At 39.2% G+C, this 21,379-nt stretch overlaps 1 protein-coding gene across 2 annotated transcripts in view; it reads left to right on the forward strand.

The window, feature by feature from the left end:
• Positions 1 to 21,379, forward strand: part of LOC136877228 (probable ATP-dependent RNA helicase DHX35) — a 253,925-nt gene that overhangs the window by 128,559 nt on the left and 103,987 nt on the right. For both annotated transcript variants that reach the window (XM_067151082.2, XM_067151083.2), the window contains exon 4: positions 18,522 to 18,704. In XM_067151082.2, the coding sequence (XP_067007183.1) occupies positions 18,522 to 18,704 (183 nt within the window). The remainder of the gene's footprint in view (positions 1 to 18,521; positions 18,705 to 21,379) is intronic.

Below are 21,379 nucleotides of genomic sequence, written 5' to 3' on the forward strand. Positions count from 1 at the left end.
ATAATATTTTATATATACGTCTTGTACTACAAACAGTGCATATCTTATAGTGTTTCACGTGTAAGAAATAAATATCGAAAATGTAAATACTAGTCCCATTCGGACGTGCAATATGCCAACACTGCTACATTGATAGGTCTGAAAGTCAAGTGAGATAGTGTCGTTTTCTGGTGGTTTTGTATACGGACATCGCAAACATGTTTTCGGTGCCGAAAAGAACAGAAACTTAGCAAAGGTGGTGACCGTATTATTCAAGAATTCTGGCCAAGGGAATTCGGGCTGAAAAAAAGATGTGTTGCCTGTGTTCGAAAATAATTGTATCCCCCACATTTAATGAAAAGTGCAATTTCGAGACTGGCCATTCAAATATTTGTTCCATTTCAAATGAAGAAAGAAGAGAGTTCGTTTCACAAAATATCGAACATTACACAAAACAAACTAGTTCTTTTGTATCATCTTTCCGGCCAAGGAATAATATCAGTGCGGCTGCATAGTACAGCATGCATGGGAAACCGATTTCTGACGGTGAGTTGTTGAAAGAAAGTTTCGTATTGACGTCCGACACATTATTTGAAAACTTCCCTAACAAACAACTAATAATTAACAGAATTAAAGGAATGCCAGTGAGCTGAACTGCTGTCAAGGATAGAATAATAAAAATGAGTGAAAAGTTTTGGAGCAGTTGAAAGCTAATTTGGATAACTCCCACATGTATGAAGTATGTTTTGATGATAGCATGAATGTGACCTTACAAACAAGGATAGATTTTTTTAAGATTTCCTGATGGAAATGTGATGAGGGAGAAATTAGTTTAATTGTTAAGCGTACAAACAATATGGAAAGATAATGAAGCTAATGGAGGAAGTGAAGTCTATTTGCAGTATTAGTACTTTTGATTTTTATATCTAATAATAATGTTTTTTAAATTTGTTTTACGTCGCACCGACACAGATAGGTTTGTGGCGACGATGGGATAGGCTTACGAGTGGGAAGGAAGCGGCCATGGCCATAATAGAGGTACAGCCCCACGGAAGATGCAATCAAATGTATTTACAAGATATATGTATAATAAAGAAATGAATCAGTAAATAAATAACATATTATGAAACATAATGAGGAATTTAGAAAGGAAGTCGCGGGGGCGGGTTGTAGGTTTTAGACATCCCTTAATGGAGAACAAGTGGCACAGTTAACAGGTGAGAATGATAAACCAGACTTAAAATGGCACACTTGTTGGAAAAGGTTCGCCATCCCTGTCCTAGGAGAATCATGTTTCCTTTTCATTGATTATTATTATTATTATTATTATTATTATTATTATTATTATTATTATTTTGTTTTGTTTTGTTTATTTACCCTGTTTTCTTTTTTAATCGTTTATGCCCATTGCATGCCAAGGTCTATGGATCACTAATAAGGGTTGATCATGGCCACATGGCAGTGCATATGGGGAATGATTGCCCTTTATTGTCAGTTTATTTTATTTGGATTGTTTTTTATTGTATGTCGTTTAGGCTATACCAAATTTGAACCATGTATTGGGTGGAAACCTGTGAGGTTCAATAAATCTAAATCTAGTAATATCTCTTTTGTAATTCTCTCCAAATGTTCTGGCTTGTAAAATGTTTGGGGGAATTGATATGATTCATGAAATAAAATCAAAACCTACATGTTGAAGCTGTGAGCTTGCATTTGGAAGATGTGGGTTTGAACCCCACTGTTGGTAGCCCTGAAGGTAGTTTTCTGTGGTTTCCCATTTTCACACCAGGCAAATGTACCTTAATTGAAGGCCAAGGCTGCTTCCTTCCCATTCCTAGTCCTCTACTATCCCATCGTCGCCGTAAGACCTATCCGTGTCATGCGAAGTAAAGCAATGTGTAAAAAAAAAAAAAAAAAAAACACATTAACATAAATAAATAAATGAATAAATAAATGAATACTGGATTAAAGCCACTATATTTATTTAATGAAGCCGAGCTTTCAGCCGAATTGCATTGGCCTTCATCAGGGCGTATTAAGTTCTGCTTCCGACAATGAGCAAAGAAATTCAAAGAAACGTGGAAGCACGGCCTACCTCACTAATTGGACTCAAGGATCGTCGTGCTGTGATTCACCGCCCTCTGTCGATGGTTTTGTGATTGTGTCCCACTGTTCCATGGTGGTGTTATGCATGTATTTGTGTAGTACAGGTCTCCATGTATTTGATAACTTGAAGCCGTCTTCCCTGTTGATGTTATTTGGGTGCAGCTCTGTCTCTATGGCTTTTCTTACCAGTCGAGCATAGAAGTCTTTTACAGGCGCGATGACCTTAGCCTGGTCAAAGAGGATTTCATGACCTGTACTGTAGAAATGTTCTGCCGTGGCAGACTGGCTTATGGCATTCTCCGTGGAGGATGAAGGAGCGACATTCTTTACCGACCTAAATGTGTTCTTTCACCCTGGTGCTGACAAGCCTTTTTGTCATGCCAATATATGAGCAGCCGCAACCACATGGCACTTCATACACGCCCGGTGTTTCAAGATATGGTTTTTCTTTGAATGATCGAAACAGGGATTTGAGCTTCCGGTCTGTGGTGAAAACTGGAATTATATTGTGCTTCCTAAGAATGTGCCCTATTCTGTCAGTTATACCTGCCACATAAGGAAGGAATACTTTCTTCTTTTTACTGTAGTCCTGGTTGGTACTATCCCTGTTAGGCTCCTTGATCTTCACAGTTCGTGCTATGTCTCCTGAAGTATAGCTGTTTTTTTTCATGGATGTTGTCAGGTCTCTTAATGCACTTGAGCGGTTATCAGTGTCTGCAATGTTATTCACCCTAGTAAATAACGTTCGAAGAAGAGGTGCTTTTTGGCACGGATGGTGATGTGAGGACTTGTGAAGGTATCTTTCAGAATGTGTAGGTTTCTTGTCCATTGCATGGGCTAGTGTACCATCATTCTTCTTGTATACTAGCACATCAAGAAAAGGTAATTTACCATCATTTTCTACTTCCATCGTGAATTTGATCTTCTGTTAATGGAATTTAGGTGTTCCAAAAATTCATTTAATGTTTTCCTTCCATGTGGCCAGACCGAAAATGTATCATCCACGTAACGATAGAAGCACTTAGGTTTCAATGGCGCTGTAGTTAATGCAGCAGACTCAAAGTGTTTCTTAAAAATATTAGCAGCCACCGGTGACAAAGGTGAACCCATTGCTACTCCTTCTGTCTGTTCGTAATAATCCCCTATGTAGTAGAAGTAAGTAGATTTTAAACAAAATTGCTGCCAGTTTGGTCAAGTCCTCAGACAGGTATTGTCTGATGTAAGCAAGGGTTTCTTCTACTGGTATATTAGTAAAAAGTGACGTAACATCAAAGCTTACCAGGATGTCATCTTCGTCCACTCATAGCTCACATAACACCACCATGGAACGGTGGGACGCACTCACGAAACCATCGACAGAGGGCGGTGAAACACAGGCATGACGATCCTTGAATCCAATTAGTGGAGTAGGCCATGGATAGTATGGTCATGACTTCCAAGTTTCTTTGAATTTCTTTGCTCACTGTCGGAAGCAGAACTTAATATGCCCTGATGAAAGCTAATGCAATTTGGCTGAAAGCTCGGCTTCATTAAATAAATATAGTGGCTTTAATCCACTATTCATTTATTTATTTATGTTAATACTATGAGCCACGAAAAAAAATACATGTTGAAGTAAAAATCAGTTACTTCTTTCACGGGGCTACAGTCCTATGCAAATTATTCAGACCACAACAATATCATAAACATTTTTTTCTTTTACATTTATTCACCTAATTTACACATTTAATCTTTGCTAATAGCTAATACGTCCTCCTTTCTGTTTTATAAGTTGCTTTACATGATTTGGCATAGATTCCACAAGCATTGAATACATATTTTTAAATTAATCATGAAACCACTCTGTAACTACTGTAGAGACTGTCATGCGTATTTTTGTGGAACAGTCAAGTTTTGTCAGTTTCCTTTTGCAAATAGCCCATATGTTTTCACTTGTATTAATGTCAGGGGAGTTCCCTGGTCATTCTAAGGCACGAATATTGATCTCATTGAAGAATTTCTTTGCTCTTTTTCAAGTATGGCAAGGAGCTAAAACTTGCTGAAAAATTCTGCCACCATCTGTAAACTTCTTCAGCAGCTCACCAACAGCTCTCCTTTCCAGTATTTGGAATGTACTGGTCAGATTTCATCATCCTGTCGACTGGTACAGTAGTAAGGGTTTCGGTTTTTCTTTTGTGAAACAACCCCCAAACCACTTCTTCATGGGGTGTTTTATGATCTGTTGTGAATGCATTGACATTATTGGCTCATTCTTTGCTCGATGCACATAATTGAACCCTCTGCCCCTGCACTTGAAAGTGAATCTAACTAGTGTAGCATTTTCCAATCCTGATGACTGTGTGCTGAAAAGAGATGTTTCCTGCACAGCAGTGAGCCTGAAGTTTGATTTTCTTTTCCTGAGGAGAAAACGTTCATCAGTTGGAGTTTTTTTTTTTCTTTTTCATGCCACAGTTTCCATTTTTATTCAGTAAAATTGATCCAGTTTATTTATGCAGCTGAATAATTCTATTTGTTGTGCCTACACAGACACAAAATTTTGTAGCGAACTCTGTTTATGTAATGAAAGTATTATAATTTAATGCTACAGTCACACTACGCTTCCTGGGAGTCATGTCCATTGAAGACATAGGAATTATTATTCTCACAAGAAAACCTCAAAATTCTTCAGAAGTTACACACATCAAAATAAATACACTTTCTTAAAAGAATCTTCACATAATCAATGAATAACAGCGCAAAGAATGCATAGAGAGTGTGGGACCTAAGAATAAGCAATGTGTAACACACTGTTGCCAACCATTGGGAAAATTATGAAGAAAAAACAACCTTATTAAAAATTAAGTTCCCACAAGGATACCATTATTTAATTTCATCGATTGGAAATGACCTTTTCAGTCATGAAATTACCAGTGTTTCACTCCAGTGTAGCAGAGGGCTCATCAGTTGGATTGCTACACCTTTCATGATTGAAAAAGCCTGGAGAGCTTAAATGTTTTTAACATTTGCAATTGATGAAATTAAATGGATTTCTTCTGGAAAATTAACTTCTTATGTACAGTAAAGGCCAAAGGCAGGCATTTATACAAGTGGAGGCACGCTTCCCCTAGTGCACTGTCACTGCTTTGTCCTACGTAGGCTTGCAGTGGTGTGTCAACAGTGTGCTAGCCGCCAGCATCGTGGAAAGGTGTAGGAATCCAACTGATGAGACCACTGCTACACTGGGGCGAAACGCTGGTAATTTCACGATTGAAAAGTCCTAAAGAGCTTAAATGTTAAAAAGCAACTTTGTTCTGATTAATTTGCTTGGACTGTAAAACAACTACAGGAACAATATGTGAATTAATATCCATTTTTAAATTCTCACATCTTCGTCAAATATATAGTAATATCTTGATCCATACATCTAGTATTGTATCCTATTGTTAGAATTTGTGTTATATGTCATTTAAAAAGGTGCAGCGTAATTTATATGTGACCTCAAATGACTCCTTTGTAGCCACATGGAGCGGAATTAAATCTTCACATAATGATGGGGACAAGGCTACTCTACCTTCTTGCTGGTAGTGTGGAACTTTAGTTTTTACATGTTGTGGTTTTTTTCTGTGTTTAATTGCAAAGTGAAATATGGCTTGGTATGTATTTTTTACTGCACATTGTGTTTTTATTTTTAATCATATGTGTTAATTCAGTTCATTTAGTTAAAAAACGATTTGCAAAAAGATTCCCAGGTATAAAAGTTCCACACTGTGCAGCCAACAGTAATCTTTATGATAATTTTCTTTCCTGGACTTAAATGAAAAAGTATTGTATATGATACAAACTCACATACCCTGAAAGAACTGAAACATAGTATCTGCCAGGAAATAGCCTGCATTACTCAATGTGAACCACAGCGAGTTATATATATTTATTGAAGGAAGTGCCAAAAATTACTGGACAACTACAGCAGGCAATTTCGGTACATTCTTTCCTAAAGTTGGTAAAATTTTAAATTCAGGTTCTTGTCCCAAGGTGGTACAATTCCTTCAGGCATACTTCCAGTGGAGGTGAGCGGCATGTACCTGTTTAACCACACACCAGTCCTACTGCCAATCTTAAATTTCTGGCAGCTGGGCTGAGTGGCTAAGGTGCTGGGTTTCTGAGCCCAAGCTGGTAGTTTTGATCCTGGCTCAGTCCGGTGATGTATTTGAAGATGCTCAATTACATCAGCCCTGCATTGGTAGATTTACTGGCACATGAAAGAACTCCTGCGAGACAAAATTCCGGCTACCCTGGCAGCTCCAAAAGTCATAAAAGTAGTTAGTGCTACATAAAACCAATAACATTATTATTGCATTTTTGGCAGTACTAGAAATCAAACCCAAGCACCTAAGGATGGCAGCTAAAAGTGCCATCTGTCAAACTTCAAGCAGTTGGTAAGTAAACTGTTGTATGGTTGTGTCAGCACCAGTCTACGATACCCACAGGCGGCAAGGAGTGCTGCTTGATTCATAGTTGATCTCTCTGTTGTATTTTATAATCACTGTGAGAAGAACGTATTAAACAGGTGCTGTTGACATATCGAAACTCTGAGCTGATGAACATCATACATCATGCAAACGGCATGACAGCAGAGGCAGCAGTAACTGCAGTACGGTATCAAGCATCACTGATCTGCATTTAGAACAGTCGTACAAGAGGCAGATCAGATTCTATATCAATTGTTCACCTAGTCTTTCCTTAAATAGTTTCAGAGAATCTGAAAATTTATCCTATATTTTCCTTGATAAATTATTCTGATCCCTAATTCCTCTTCTTGTAAATGAATATTTGCCCCAATTTGTCCTTCTGAATTCCAAATGTATCTTCATATTATAATCTTTCCTACCTTGAAGAACTCCACTCAGACTTATTCATCTCCTAATTTCATTCTGTGCCATTACTCCACAGACAGCTCGGAACACCCCGCTTAGATGAGCAGTTCATCTCCTAACTTCCAAGTCTTCCAGCCTGAAATTTGCAACTTTTGCGCAACACTCTTCTTTTGCAAGTTATTATCCTTCTTATCACTCGGAACAAATCATACTGCTTTCCTTTGGATCCTCTCCAGTTCTCATATCAAGTAATTCTGGTGCTGGTCCCATACACTGGAACTGTACTCTAATTGGGCCCTCTGCTTTACATCCTTACTGCAACCCCTAGAACACTTTCATAACCATATGAAGAGATCTGTAATCTATATATATAACTTCGTTAATGTGATTACCCCAGTAAATTATTATTATTATTATTATTATTATTATTATTATTATTATTATTATTATTATTATTATTATTATTAATATTGTACAATCTTCCCGCAACAGGTGCAGCTTTCCCAAGGACAAAAAGTACCCGATATTAATCCTATGTACTTACAGTGTTTCCCGTGACGTACTTTCGCCCCATCAACACAGCAATTAAAAACTGAGAGGACTTTACCTCTTGGTGAAACATACAATGTGACATTTCATCCCATTTACCATCATACCAATGTCTGCTGTCGATCTCATGACATTGTCAAAGTCAGTTTCAGTGATGGGAAAAGTCCATAATGAACGTAATTGGGCTAATTTACAGTTACTGGAGGTACTTTTACTCAATTACATTTACTGATGACTTTTTCAACAAGTAATCAGTAATGTTAAAACTACAGTTACTTCGTGGAATGCGAGTCGTTAGAAAATCACTAACATTTTTCTTTTTCACCTGGGGCTAGAATGATAGTAAAGTTTGCTAGGAAGAGAACCTTATTTAATGTTTTTTATTTTTTAAATTTTTATTGATGCATTAAGTGGCTATCAGCACTGAAAGAGACTAAACATACTTTCAAAATGATCGCTGTGAAGGAAAATGTCATGTCACATTCATGTTTTCATTATTTTCAGGGCCATATAATTCAAAATATGTATTCAAATAAGGAAATGGAAATTCCTTAACCCCTTCATCGTCATAGGTTTATTCGGCTCCATTCACTATTATGCAAATCTCAAGCACTAACTACAACAAGCTGCGAGTAAATGAACCAGTACACATCATATCCTGGACTTCATGCCCTTGGCGTGACGCCTTGCGAGTGCTGGGCTTCCAGAGTTGCCAAACACTCGATGCGATGTATATCAGTTACTAGAATGTAACAATTACAATTTTATTCAAGAAGTAAATTACAAGTAATTTGATTTTTTTTTTTTTTTTTGCTAGGGGCTTTACGTCGCACCGACACAGATAGGTCTTACGGCGACGATGGGATAGGAAAGGCCTAGGAGTTGGAAGGAAGCGGCCGTGGCCTTAATTAAGGTACAGCCCCAGCGTTTGCCTGGTGTGAAAATGGGAAACCACGGAAAACCATTTTCAGGGCTGCCGATAGTGGGATTCGAACCTACTGTCTCCCGGATGCAAGCTCACAGCTGCGCGCCTCTACGCGCACGGCCAACTCGCCCGGTAGTAATTTGATTACTCTTTCCTCCCTGTGGGTGGTAGAATAACATCCATGGTATCTGCTGCCTTTAAAGATAAAAATTTCATTGTTCCGTATTGAAAGTATTAACGTTAAAAATTAAATAATTGAAAAAGAGGTTCAACCTATTCAATATATAAAAGAAAGAAATGTAGTGATTACATTCTTATTTAATAGTAACTATAAATGGGACCAGTTTCGACCCTAGCGGTGACTCACAATTTCTACCCCCATCTTTAATTTATGTTTCATCTTATACCGATCCAGAGTTCACTTAATCTTTTTCTTTTTCATATGCATTGTTTTACATGTTTTTATGGCTGACGATGACCTGGACTAGGGTCGAAACCGGTCCCATTTATAGTTACTATTAAATAAGAATGTAATCACTACATTTCTTTCTTTTATATATTGAATAGGTTGAACCTCTTTTTCAATTATTTAATTTTTAACGTATCTCCTGCCTGTCGTAAGAGGCCACTAAAGGGGCCCGAGGGGGAAACGTGGGTTGGCTGTCACGGGGCCTTTAGTTGAGTCCTGACATACTCCTCACTTTCATCTACCCTATCCAACCTCCCTTGGTCAAGTCTTATTCTTTTCTACCCTGACAGTATTAGGTTTATGAGTCCTAGGGAGTCATTCATTGTAGGTCTTCACATTAATTTTTCTTCCGACTCTGTGATATTAGGGTATCTAATGTAAAGTGTGTCCTCCTTCCTTTCGTGACTCCCTCTTATCTTATAATTCAAGCGATTGTTCCTTTACAATTTTTTTCTCATTTTTACAATCATCTTCACAATTTTCCTTGTCGATATGGACCGGTGGCCATGCATTTTTACACCTTAAGACAATCGTGACAAAATCCATCGCCAGTTAACATGATTGAACGATATTTCCATGTCAGCAATGCTCGGCCTTGATATGGACTAAACAGCAAAAGTCTAAATTCATTGAAATTCATGAATTCTCTTATTATAGTCGTCACCCTGTGGTTGAGGGCGGTAGAATAACACCCACGGAATCTCCTGCCTGTCGTAAGAGGCAACTAAATGTGGCCGCAGGGTCTCTGAACTTGGGGAGAATGGGTGCGTTGGCGACCATGGTGCCCTTTGCTGAGTCGTGGCATTGCTTCCACTTACTTGTGCCTGGCTCCTTACTTTCATCTATCCTATCCGACCTCCCTTGGTCAACTCTTGCTCTTTTCTACCCCGACAGTATTAGGTTTATGAGTCCTAGGGAGTAATTCATTTTCATGCCCTTCATGGCCCTTGTCTTCCTTCAGCCAACATAACTTTTTTGGAGTGTTGGAGCCCTTCCATTTTTCCCCTGTGATTAGTGTTAAGAGAGGATGGTTGCCCACTGTACATCTCTTAAAACAGTAATCACCACCACCTCCAGTGATTACTTTTACTTGATTACTTTTCAACTGTTGTCCTTTTGCAGTCACTCACAATTCTGTAACTTATCTAATACTGAAGAAAGAGTGAGGTAATGAGAAAGGGACTCAAGGAATGCTCAAAAGAAGACTTTTACATATACTGTATATTGCAGTAATTATGCGTAAGTATTTTCCTTTCATAAAAGTATGAAAGTATATCTTATTCATTTTTTACCTGTAGACATATTTTTCTCTTACTAGCTCTCTCATCAGTATTTCTCAAACTTTATCAAACTACCTACCTGGCATTTTTTGGGAATCACTGAGACACAAGGAACTTAAGATAGAGGGTGGGGCTGGGGGGTAGATACAGCTGTAATATGTTGTCCAGGTGGTTTAAGACTTGTGGTGTGTGATCATTTCAGTTAAGGAAAGTATTGAAAAGAGGGCTTCCATTAATGGTGAGTTTCTGAGAATTTTGTTTGTGAATGTGATGCACTGTGTTGAGGAAAAGTTTGAGTACAAGAAGAGCATATAGAAGCATAAGGTTGATATATTATAAATAAGAATATATATCAGCCAAATGGCCATTATGGTACATAAACAAAACGTTATGATTTACAATATTCCAGTAATGATTTTGTTCTCATTGAACATTGAACATTTGTTGAAATGATACAGTTCACATTGTTTATTGCACCAAAAAACACACACACTCTCTCTCTTTTTTTTTTTTTTTTTTCAAGGCATGTCCTAGCTCGTTGCTTGGTCCTGTCCAATCTCAATCCAACATGGTGTCTGTTGAGCAGAAGTCTGGGTCAATCTCTGCCCTTTTCCTTTGCCCAGTTAGGTGCAATCCCTGTTCCTGCTTTGTGGATGGGAGTGGCAGTCTAATTCTCAAATCTTCTATTAGAAATGTTTCTTTGGCTAGCTCGTGCTCCGTTTAAGGAATCTAGCCTTAACATTTTCTATGGTCTTTAAGTCGGTTACTGTCAGAGTCTCCCAGATTAGTTCTAGCCCATAGGTTAGTACTGGAAGCACCTTGGTGTAGAACAGAGTGATGGCTGTGGATATAGACAATCTAGTGGATTCACTGATATCATATATAATACTTCTTATTGCTGCCTTATACCTCTCCCTCATATGGTTTCTAAATGAGGTGGCTGAAGGTTGATATCTTTTGTGACCTTAACCAACTTGTCCATGAAACACAAAATTTAGGGTACTCAATAAGCTGCTAAGCCCTTCAAGTGGCAAGAGAACTTCAGAATCCAGGGACTGAATTTAAAGCAAGCTGACTGGTATAAATGCATTCAAGTCTGTGCTAACATCAGTAGACTCCACCTGAACACCTCTGGCTTTTGTATTAGACTGAAAAATTGATAGTCAGCATCATATTTTAGAACTGAGAGAAAACTCACATTTATCTGCTTGGTCAGAAAAAATCCAGTGTCTTTTAATTGTCACTTGCACACAAGAAAAGTACAAAATTGGTAGCAGTTAGATCTACTGACAGTGAAAAGCCGCTGGATACTGTCTTGTTAGGAGTAAGTTCTGATGGTTGAAAACTACCTCCAAGTGTTCTTTTCTGAAGTGAAAATAGCTTCGAAAGGAACAGTTACGTGCAAAAATAATTTTTAAAGCATAGGAAAATGGAAGAGTGTTTTAGGAATTGATGATAAATTGTTTGGGGATGTTTACCCACTCTCTTACGAGGACGGTTTGAAAAGTTCTCGGAATCACAGCTAGATGTCAGTGCTAGAGCAACAAGGTTCCCGCACAATAATCACACATCCTTTGTGAATGAACACGTGGCGCGTCAGTGCTCTAGCTGCAGGAGTGTGGTAGTGACGACTCTTTGTTGTTGTTCCCGCGTAGTGATTTCTGACAATGGAAAAAACTGAGATTCGAGCAGTGATTAAATACTTTGTAAAGAAAGTTATGAAAGCAAAGGAAATTAATGCCGACTTTCAGAACACACTGGGGGACGCTGCTCCTTCATTTTCAACTGTTGCCAAGTGGACCAGCGAGTTTAAATTTGGCCAGGAGAGCTTGAATGATGATCTGTGTAGTGGATGGCCAAAAAGTGTAACGACCCCAGAATTTATTGCAAAAGTGCATAAAATAGTCATGGAGGATCGTCGACTGAAAGTGTGGGAGATTGCTGAAGCTGTAGGGATGTCTTCTGAACGGGTATATTATATTTTAACCGAAGAATTGGGTATGAAAAAATTATCCGCAAGATGGGTGCTGCGGCTCATGACATTGGACAATAAATGCACCAGATTGGAAATGTCCGAACAAAGTCTGGCTCGTTTTCAGTGGTACCAACAAGATTTTTTGCGCCGGTTTGTGACTACAGATGAAACTTGGGTCCACTACTATACCCCAGAGACAAAACAGCAGTCAAAGCAGTGGAAACATGCTGATTCACCACCACCAAAGAAAGCAAAGGCAGTGGGTTCGGCTGGAAAGGTCATGGCCTCAGTTTTCTGGGATGCAAAAGGCATTCTGCTGATAGATTATCTTCCTACTGGCCAAACAATTACGGGGCAATACTATGCAAACCTAGACCAACTACAGGAAAAGATACGCGAAACAAGGCCTGGTTTGGGGAGGAAAAAGGTCATCTTTCATCAGGACAACGCTCCGCCGTACACAAGTGTTATTGCCATGGCAAAACTTCATGAACTGGGGTACGAATTGTTGCCACATCCACCTTATTCACCTGATTTGGCATCATCAGACTTTCATCTATTCCCCAAGCTGAACATTTTCTACAAGGGAAGAACTGACAGCCGAATTGGAGAGGTATTTTGCGGGCCTGGAGGAATCTCATTTTCGAGATGGGATCAAGGCATTGGAACATCGCTGGACCAAATGCATTAGTCTACAGGGAGACTATGTTGAAAAATAAAAGCAGTTCCACCGAGGTAAGATACTTAATTCAAGTACATTCCGAGAACTTTTCAAAGCACCTACATATTAAGGAGCGAAGTATGCTTGCTGTATTTCATGGGTGCACTAGTGAGGAAGTAGAGATGTAAATACAGTATTAAGATGTTGTAATCTCTGGAGCAATGACTTCTCAGCTTCAGGCCCTAAATGCAGTTGTTTAATGAGTCATTTAAGAATTACCTATGGAAAGAATGTAGTGACTGCTTAATAAATGGGAATTATGCACTCATGCTGACTGACAGGATGTAGAACCCAAGTGTTCAGCAGGTACCTCAGTGAATAACCACAGGATGGAAAGAAATTGTGATCGAGTCATTTATAACATGGTTCAAAAACTGCTATGATTTTAATGAGTAATGATGTTATAATGTAAGAAGGGCCCAACTGTGGGTCTGATGCACTATTTCTGTTAGGTGGGAAAACAAGATGAGGATGATAATTAGAAGTAAAAATACAGTATTCAGTCTCTTGCTCCTCAACTTTTGTGATGGCAGGAAACTGTTCTATCTATTAAGTTCTATCTTGAGATAGGTATCCATCACTAACATTTATATAAAGAATTCCACTGTAGCAGATGTTACATTTAGAAAGAAAACAAAGTATATTTTTTTCCACATATGCATTACCAATCCACTTCAATTCAGGGCTAGACTGTAGAAAAATTCTTCCAATACATAACCATGTTAACAGCTTTGAGATACTGATTTAAAATAACTACCAGTACAATGTTTATCCCAGTAGAGGTGTCTTCTTCTTATTTTCTTCATGGGGCCTCTAACTATTAGTTCCTAATTAGCGTTGACCTCTTAAGATTTTTTGCTACCATGTTTTTCCTTCATTCCCACCTAGATATACCTGCTCCCTTCACAAAGCTGCAGGTTGTTCTTATTGGGTCTTCTTGGATTTTTTTTCTCTCTTCACCAGGTAGTCCTAGAGTGGAGAGTCTGATTCTATCCAGCACCTCACATTCGAAAAGTATGTGTTCAGCTGAGTCCTCTGCTTCATTGCATTTCCTACATATATTGTCTGTTATTACTCCAATTCTGTGTAGGTATTTTTTCAGATGGCAGTGTCCTGTCAACTGTCTACTACCCATCCTATATTTTCTCTGCTGAGTTTCAACAGTTCTTTAGTATGCTCCTTGTTTGGCCCTTTTATCAGTTCATTTGCAAGCCTGCATCCTGGAGTATTTTTCCAGTTCTCCATTTGTTTCTTTTGTACCAATTTTCCTATGTAGTGTCGGGCATGTCCATAGGAAATCCCGCATACAGGTTCTGGGCCTACAAAATGTGTTTCTGCCCCTTTCCTGGCCAGTTTATCTGCCTTTTCATTTCCTTCTATACCTGTATGCCCAGGTACCCAGGTACTTCAGGAGAAGTGAATGGCAATACCAGACAATTCTGGATATTATCTAGACTGCTTCTAGTGCCTTAGTGGCTGCTTGGCTGTCCATAAAAATGAAAATGTTCTTATTCCTACAGTTCATTTTCAGATTTTCTTCAAGACATGTTGTGATAGCTATAACTTCCGCTCGAAAGACTGTAGTGTGTTTGCCCAGGCTCATCTGGATTGATTTCTCAGGTCTTCCTCCATTGATTCCTCCTCCTGTGCCATCCCCAGTCTTTGAGCCATTAGTCCACCACACTATATCTTCTTTTTCAGTATTCCATTTGTTGATATCCCAGTCTTCTTTTTATATTATCTGTGTCTCAAACAGTTCTTCAGAGTTGTACTTTGGTACCATACGATCAAGAAGCATGTGTAGAACATTCTCTGTTATTACTCTGTTAATTTTACAGTATCCTAGATTGGGTCCAGTACCGGGCAAGTTGGCCGTGCGTGTAGAGGCGCGCGGCTGTGAGCTTGCATCCGGGAGATAGTAGGTTTGAATCTCACTAGAAAAGAAAAAAGTGTGTTCACCAAACAAAATACCGGCATGTACGTCTATGACCGCACAATATATTGCACAACCATTAATATTATCTCCACACGATTCTATTCATTGCACAAATCTGATTGTTGTGTCTATGGGACCCTTTAAGAACAAAACATGTCATTCTTTGTTTAATAGTATGTATTCTTATTCCTTGTTTAATATTGTGTTTTTTACAGGTATGTTATAGTGTAAGATTTATATTTACCCTGTTCGACAGACTGAAAAGCTTTTAAGTTACATTTAACTAAGTCGACACTGGCTTCCTTAACCCTGACAGTAACATGTCTATAAATATCGCTTTAGTTACACAACACGTTTCGAAGACGTGTCACTCAAAGCCTATTATTTAAAGTTACATTAAAGTTACCAGATGGAATGAACAAGGAATAGAGGTGGTGGAGGGGATAACTCTCCCCTCCTTAAGAGGAATAGATGGCATTCATTCGCACAACACGTCAGAAAAACGTATGGTGTTACTGTCAGGGTTAACAAGTTTGGTATTTTTGTTGAAGACTACGATGTCCACTTAACAAGTGTTACCAGTAGTGGAGATATTGTGAACTTCTTCATGGACAACCATTCCAGAATCTTTTAAGCTGACCGGGCGAGTTGGCGATGCGTTTAGGAGTGCACAGCTGTCAGCTTGCATCCGGGAGATGGTGGGTTCGAACCCTACTGTCGGCAGCCCTGAAGACGGTGTTCTGTGGTTTCCTATTTTCACACCAGGCTGTACCTTAAATAAGGCCATGGTTGCTCCTTCCCACTCTTAACCCTTTCCTATCCCATCGTAGCCATAAGACCTCTCTGTGTCGGTGCGACATAAAGCAAATTCTAAAGCAAAGTCACCTCCGTACAGGCCATGAAGGCCCTTGGAGGAGTGGAAGATAAAGGCTTCCACCATTGTTAACCTTGGCACGTGATGGTGGGGTAGAGTGGTTAGCTCTACACCCGGCTGCCTTTGCCCACAAGAACTAACCTGGTACTCATTTTTGGTGTAGCCTGAGTGAACCTTAGGGCCATATGCACCTCCGGAAGTGGAAATCTCGTTTGTTAAATTTTATGACTTTTTGACGGGGATTCGAACCCACGTCTTCCCGGGCGAACCGAGCACACCTTTACCGCCAGAATGCTGTAATGTCTGGCATTAATTAGAGTTTCATTGTGCATGCAGTGACCTATGGTGTGAAAGAGGGTTTCAGTGTCATTGTGACAACGTCAGCAGTGGTTACTGTCGTAGGTCCTGCCTGGAATAACTCGTACTGCTGGTATGTTGTCAGCCATCTTGAGGCCATCACGCCATTCGCTGTTAGCAAGTCTTTGATGGTCTCAAACTAACTTGTTAACTTGTATGTATTTCTTAAAAAGAATAATCCTTTTACCTTTCTGAGAAGATGGCATATTTGATCATATTCTGTAACCCTCGGAGCAGTTTGTACTTTTCTGTCATCAAGGACATTTTTCTGATGGTAAAGATATGATGAGAATTGATGGTAGACTGAGTTCTTGGTTCAAGATACTTACAGGGGTTAGACAAGGCTGTAATCTTCCACTTTTATTGTTCATAGTTTATATGGATCATCTATTGAAAGGTATTATGTAGCAGGGAGGGATTCAGTTTTTTTCTTTTTTTTTTGCTAGTGGCTTTACGTCGCACCGACATAGATAGGTTTTATGGCAACGATGGTATAGGAAAGGCGTAGGAGTTGGAAGGAAGTGGCCGTGGCCTTAATTAAGATACACCCCAGCATTTGCCTGGTGTGAAAATGGTAAACCATGGCAAACCATCTTCAGGGCTGCCGACAGTGGGATTCGAACCCTCTATCTTCCGGATGCAAGCTCACAGCCCCACGCCCCTAACTGCACAGCCAACTCGCCTGGTAGGGATTCAGTTAGGAGAAAATGTACTAACCAGTTTGGCCTATGCAACGACTTGGTCTTAATGGAATATTATGCTGAAAGCCTGCAGTCCAATATCTAGGAACTTGAAAATAGTATGGTGTGAAAATTAGCTTTTCCAAGACTACAGTGTAATGTCAGTAGATAAAAAATCTAAGCAAATTCAATTTCAGGTTGTGAACACAAAGCTGGAATGGGTAGATAATTTCAAGTGTCTAGGACTTGTATTCTCCCAGTATGGTAGTATTGTAAGTGAGGCTGAATCAAGGTGCAGCAAAGCTAACACAGTGAGTTCTCAGTTGCTATCAGTAGTATTCTGTAGGAAGGAAGTTGGCTCCCGGATAAAACTATTTTCACACTGCTCTGTTTTCAGACCAACTTCGCTTTACAGGAGTGAAAGCTGTGTGGACTCTGAATATCTTATTCATAAGTTAGACGTAACAGACATGAAAGTAGCAGTAATGATTGCTGGTACAAACAAGTGGAAACAATTACAGGAGGGTACTCAGAGTGATGAAATAAAGGATAATTTGGGTATGAACTCGATTGGTGAAGCTGTACACACATAGGCTTCAGTGGTATGGTCTTGTGAGGCAAATGGAGGAGGAGGTAGTTGTAGAGTCTGCCCTGTCAATATTTATTATAAACTTCTTTTTATACACTTAATACTCCTACGTGTTTTGAAAGATATCCACTTTCTTCATCAGCGAGCTTGACATATATAAAATCAAAATTTCTCTATTCTAATATCATCTTAATCTAACTTACGTTAACACACATAAATACTTAGAATTAAAACATTAAAACATAGAACACTGTTGTTGTATCCTTATTCTTGCTTGCGTTAAAATATATCTAAGACGTTCTTGTTAAATTATCTTTCTCTCCATACGTTTATTACGTTATACGTTTATTATACCACATATTAATAAGGACAAATATCATGACAGAGAAGCATCTTAAAGAAACTCTTTTTAATGTGTAGTTAATACAACAGTGTTCTATGTTTTAATTCAAAGTATTTATGTGTGTTAACATAAGTTAGATTAAGATGATCTTAGAATAGAGAAATTTTGATTTTATATATGTGAAGCTCGCTGGTGAAAAAAGTGGATATTTTTGAAACATGTACTCGTCTTAAGTAAAAGACTTATTACCAATATTGACAGGGTGGATTATGCAACTACCCTTGGTATTTTTAATTTAGTTAATACAGACCAAAAATGGTCAAATTCATAGATATAGAGAATAATGGACTCGGTCATGGAGGCTAAGGGAAATAGAGGGAAGCCAAGATGATGGTTAGACTTGGTTTCTAATGATTTAAAGATAAAAGGTATAGAACTAAATGAGACCACAGAACTAGTTACAAATAGAGGATTGTGACGGCATTCAGTAAATTCACAGAAGCTTGCAGACTGAGCGCTGAAAGGCATAACAGTCTGTAATGATGTATGGATATATGTATGTATGGTAAACATTTTTGCTATGTTGTACATTCATTTCCTGGGAGCAATGAATATTTTTCTCATGAAGACATCCTTGTATTTCTGTCACAATATGAATTGGTGTTTAACGCACTCTAACAATGGAGCCTCTGTGTTTTACCACATAATCGTACACAGGATGCTAGCACAGACATTAATGATTCACTCATACGAGTTGCCACATCACTGGACTAAACCTTTCGATCTAGGAAAAGATCACCTGTCTTTCATTTGACATCTCTTACCATATCTTGAATTGTTCAGTAGAGGAGCACTACTGAAGAGAAGTTAATGTCCTTGTTACAGTATTTGCTGGAAGCTGGTTGGGGAAAAGATGGAAAGATCATTGGCATCACAGAACCTCGTCGAGTGGCTGCCACAACATTGGCCTCCAGAGTTGCTGAGGAGAGGAATTGTTTCCTAGGGCAGGAGGTTGGCTATAGCATCCGCTTTGATGACTGTTTTGATCCAGATCTGACAAAAATAAAGGTAACAAAACCATTATTATATTTTATTTATTTGCATAGGCTAGTACCACATCATGAATTTATAACTAAACTAATTAAATTTATGTCCATGTAAGGAAGATCACAGCTAGCTACCCTAAATTGCAAATACAGTCAAAACCAGTTATAATGACTCCGAAAGGACCGCCAGCTAACAGTTGTTTTAGGCTGTACATTTACATAGGTAATTCACAGGATAAAGTTAAAATTTCCGAAAAACATAAGTGAAATAAATACTGCATTTTCTATACAGTAGTAGAGGAGTTGGGCTGAGAGGAATTTTTCTTCTGTTTACACAGTAACAATAATAATATGTCTGCAAAATATAAAATAATAAGTACCGAGCTCGATAGCTGCTGTGGCTTAAGTGCGGCCAGAATCCAGTAATCGGGACATAGTGGGTTCGAGCCCCACTGTTGGTAGCCCTGAAGATGGTTTTCTGTGGTTTTCCATTTTCACACCAGGCAAATGCCGGGGCTGTACCTTAATTAAGGCCACGGCCGCTTCCTTCCAGTTCCTAGGCCTTTCCTATCCCATCGTCGCCATAAGACATATCTGTGTCGGTCCCGACGTAAAGCAAATAGCAAAAAAAGAAAATAATAATAATAAGTGAGAAAAGAAGTAGCAACAATGTAAATTGATCAGTAATGTTACACATGGTCTTGGCTAATAAATGAGATGTTCTCATCATCATTTCCCCTTATCCAGCTCCTGCTGGGTTGGGGTATTTATGGCACTTCTTCATCTTCCTGTTTCCTTCCACCATTGCTCTTCCACAATCTTGTCCCACTCTAAATTTTGTCGTCTTATGACGTTCTTCACTGATTCTATCCACCTCTTGCTCTCTTGCCCTTGCACTTTGCCTCCAGCATCTGTCTTGGAATTCTATTCTCGTCCATCCCCTTTACATGTACAAACCACCTTAGTTTATTCTTTTCAACTCTCTCATTTAGCTTTCCTGTCCCAACTTCTTTCCTAAGATTTTCATTTCTCACTCTGTCTTTCCTTGTCTTTCCTTTCATACTTTTTAGGAATTTCATCTCACTGGCTTGAGTTCTACTCTCTTGCCTGCTAATTAAAGTCCAAGTCTCAGCTGCATAAGTCAGTATGGGTACATAGTACATTTCGTACATTATCTCTGTACTTTCCCTTGGTACTTCTTTGCTCCGAACAAGTTCCCTTACACTTTGATAGAATGCATCACCCTGCTGTACCCTCCTGCTAATCTCCATGTCCATTTTGCATTAATTAGCTGGCCATACACAGAAAGGAATTGTGACAGACGAGGCCTTTTGTGACGTGTTCCGACAGGCTAGGACTGCTCGTTAGTGAGCGAGATCAGTTTGAGGCGTTACCTGCTACAGGTGAGACCTGTTGTCAGTGCCTCAACAGAAATACCTCGCCTCACAGATCAAGCCTCTTGTAAGGAAAGCATTGAGTGGACAAAGGCACTGCTAGGGAAATTTATTGAAATGTACAAAGGGCGGCCAGGTCTCTGACAATTAAAAAATGAGGTGTCGCAGTGTCGCAGTCAAGCGTTCTTCAGTATCCTCCTTTCCTCCTCCTTCAGCTTAGAAGCTACAATATCTACAGTAAATACACTTTCAACTAGACTGTTCACCAGTAATAGCTACACAAAACAAGTCATTAGGTATGTTTGGTATTCAGCCCGAAGGCTGGTTTGATTCTCCACAGCTATGCCAACAGCTGTCATAGATGGCATACGCATCACTGAATAAGCATACTAAGGAAATGAGGAGTGATGTAGTTTCCCGTTGCTTTCCTCACCGAGCCAGAAGTTGCTCGCTTATCAGTTTGCCAAGCCCACTGAAATGCACGCACCAGCTCACCCTATGAGTGATATTTTCATACCATCGTAGGTTATGATTTTCTTTCTGTGTTGATGTTTACAATGTGTTGAATGGTGGAACATCCTTCAAACTCTATTATAGTTTCATACCATTCATAACAGGGACTGGCTGCATAAGAAATGGTATTACTAGCATCGCTCATACCTCAGTCACTTTCATATTGTCAAAGCCAAGGATGAGACTGAGACAGATCAAACATTTAACGTAATAATGAGAAAAATCCATACATGCTTTCCTAACAGCGTATCATAATTGCTGTGGTCCATTCGCAAATAATTCTTGTAATCATCCGGTTCATTTTCTCTCAGGTGTTGTATCAGACTCATGTGACTAAAACTGTCTCGCTCTCTTATCCATGATTTCATCCACTTCGATCGATTTTTCTGTTTGCATGATTTAACATATAGCGAATGCACATTCCAACAGCTTCAACAGCATTTTTTTTTTCCTCTCGACACTGTCTGCTTCAATGTCCATCGCACAGTTCTGAGTACGGCAGACCCGACCGGCAAGGATTTGAAACTAGTTTGAAAGGCCAGTGGATGAGGCTTGACCTGCCGAGAACAAAGGGATCATTCCATTAACAGGAGGGTCTGGACTGTTGACAGATTATGCTGCACAACACAACAGGCTTGGTGTCACAGTTGATGGCGAGCAGCAGGCTGGGTCTCCGAAGATCACGTCTGGCAGGCGTCCTATCAGATCTGGCCCCAATGGCGAGGCCTGCGAAAAAATCTTTCCGTGTATGGCCAGCTATTCACTTTCTAGGTATTTAAAGCTGTCCACA

This window comes from Anabrus simplex, chromosome 7 (assembly GCF_040414725.1).
Source record: "Anabrus simplex isolate iqAnaSimp1 chromosome 7, ASM4041472v1, whole genome shotgun sequence".
Taxonomy (NCBI): domain Eukaryota; kingdom Metazoa; phylum Arthropoda; class Insecta; order Orthoptera; family Tettigoniidae; genus Anabrus; species Anabrus simplex.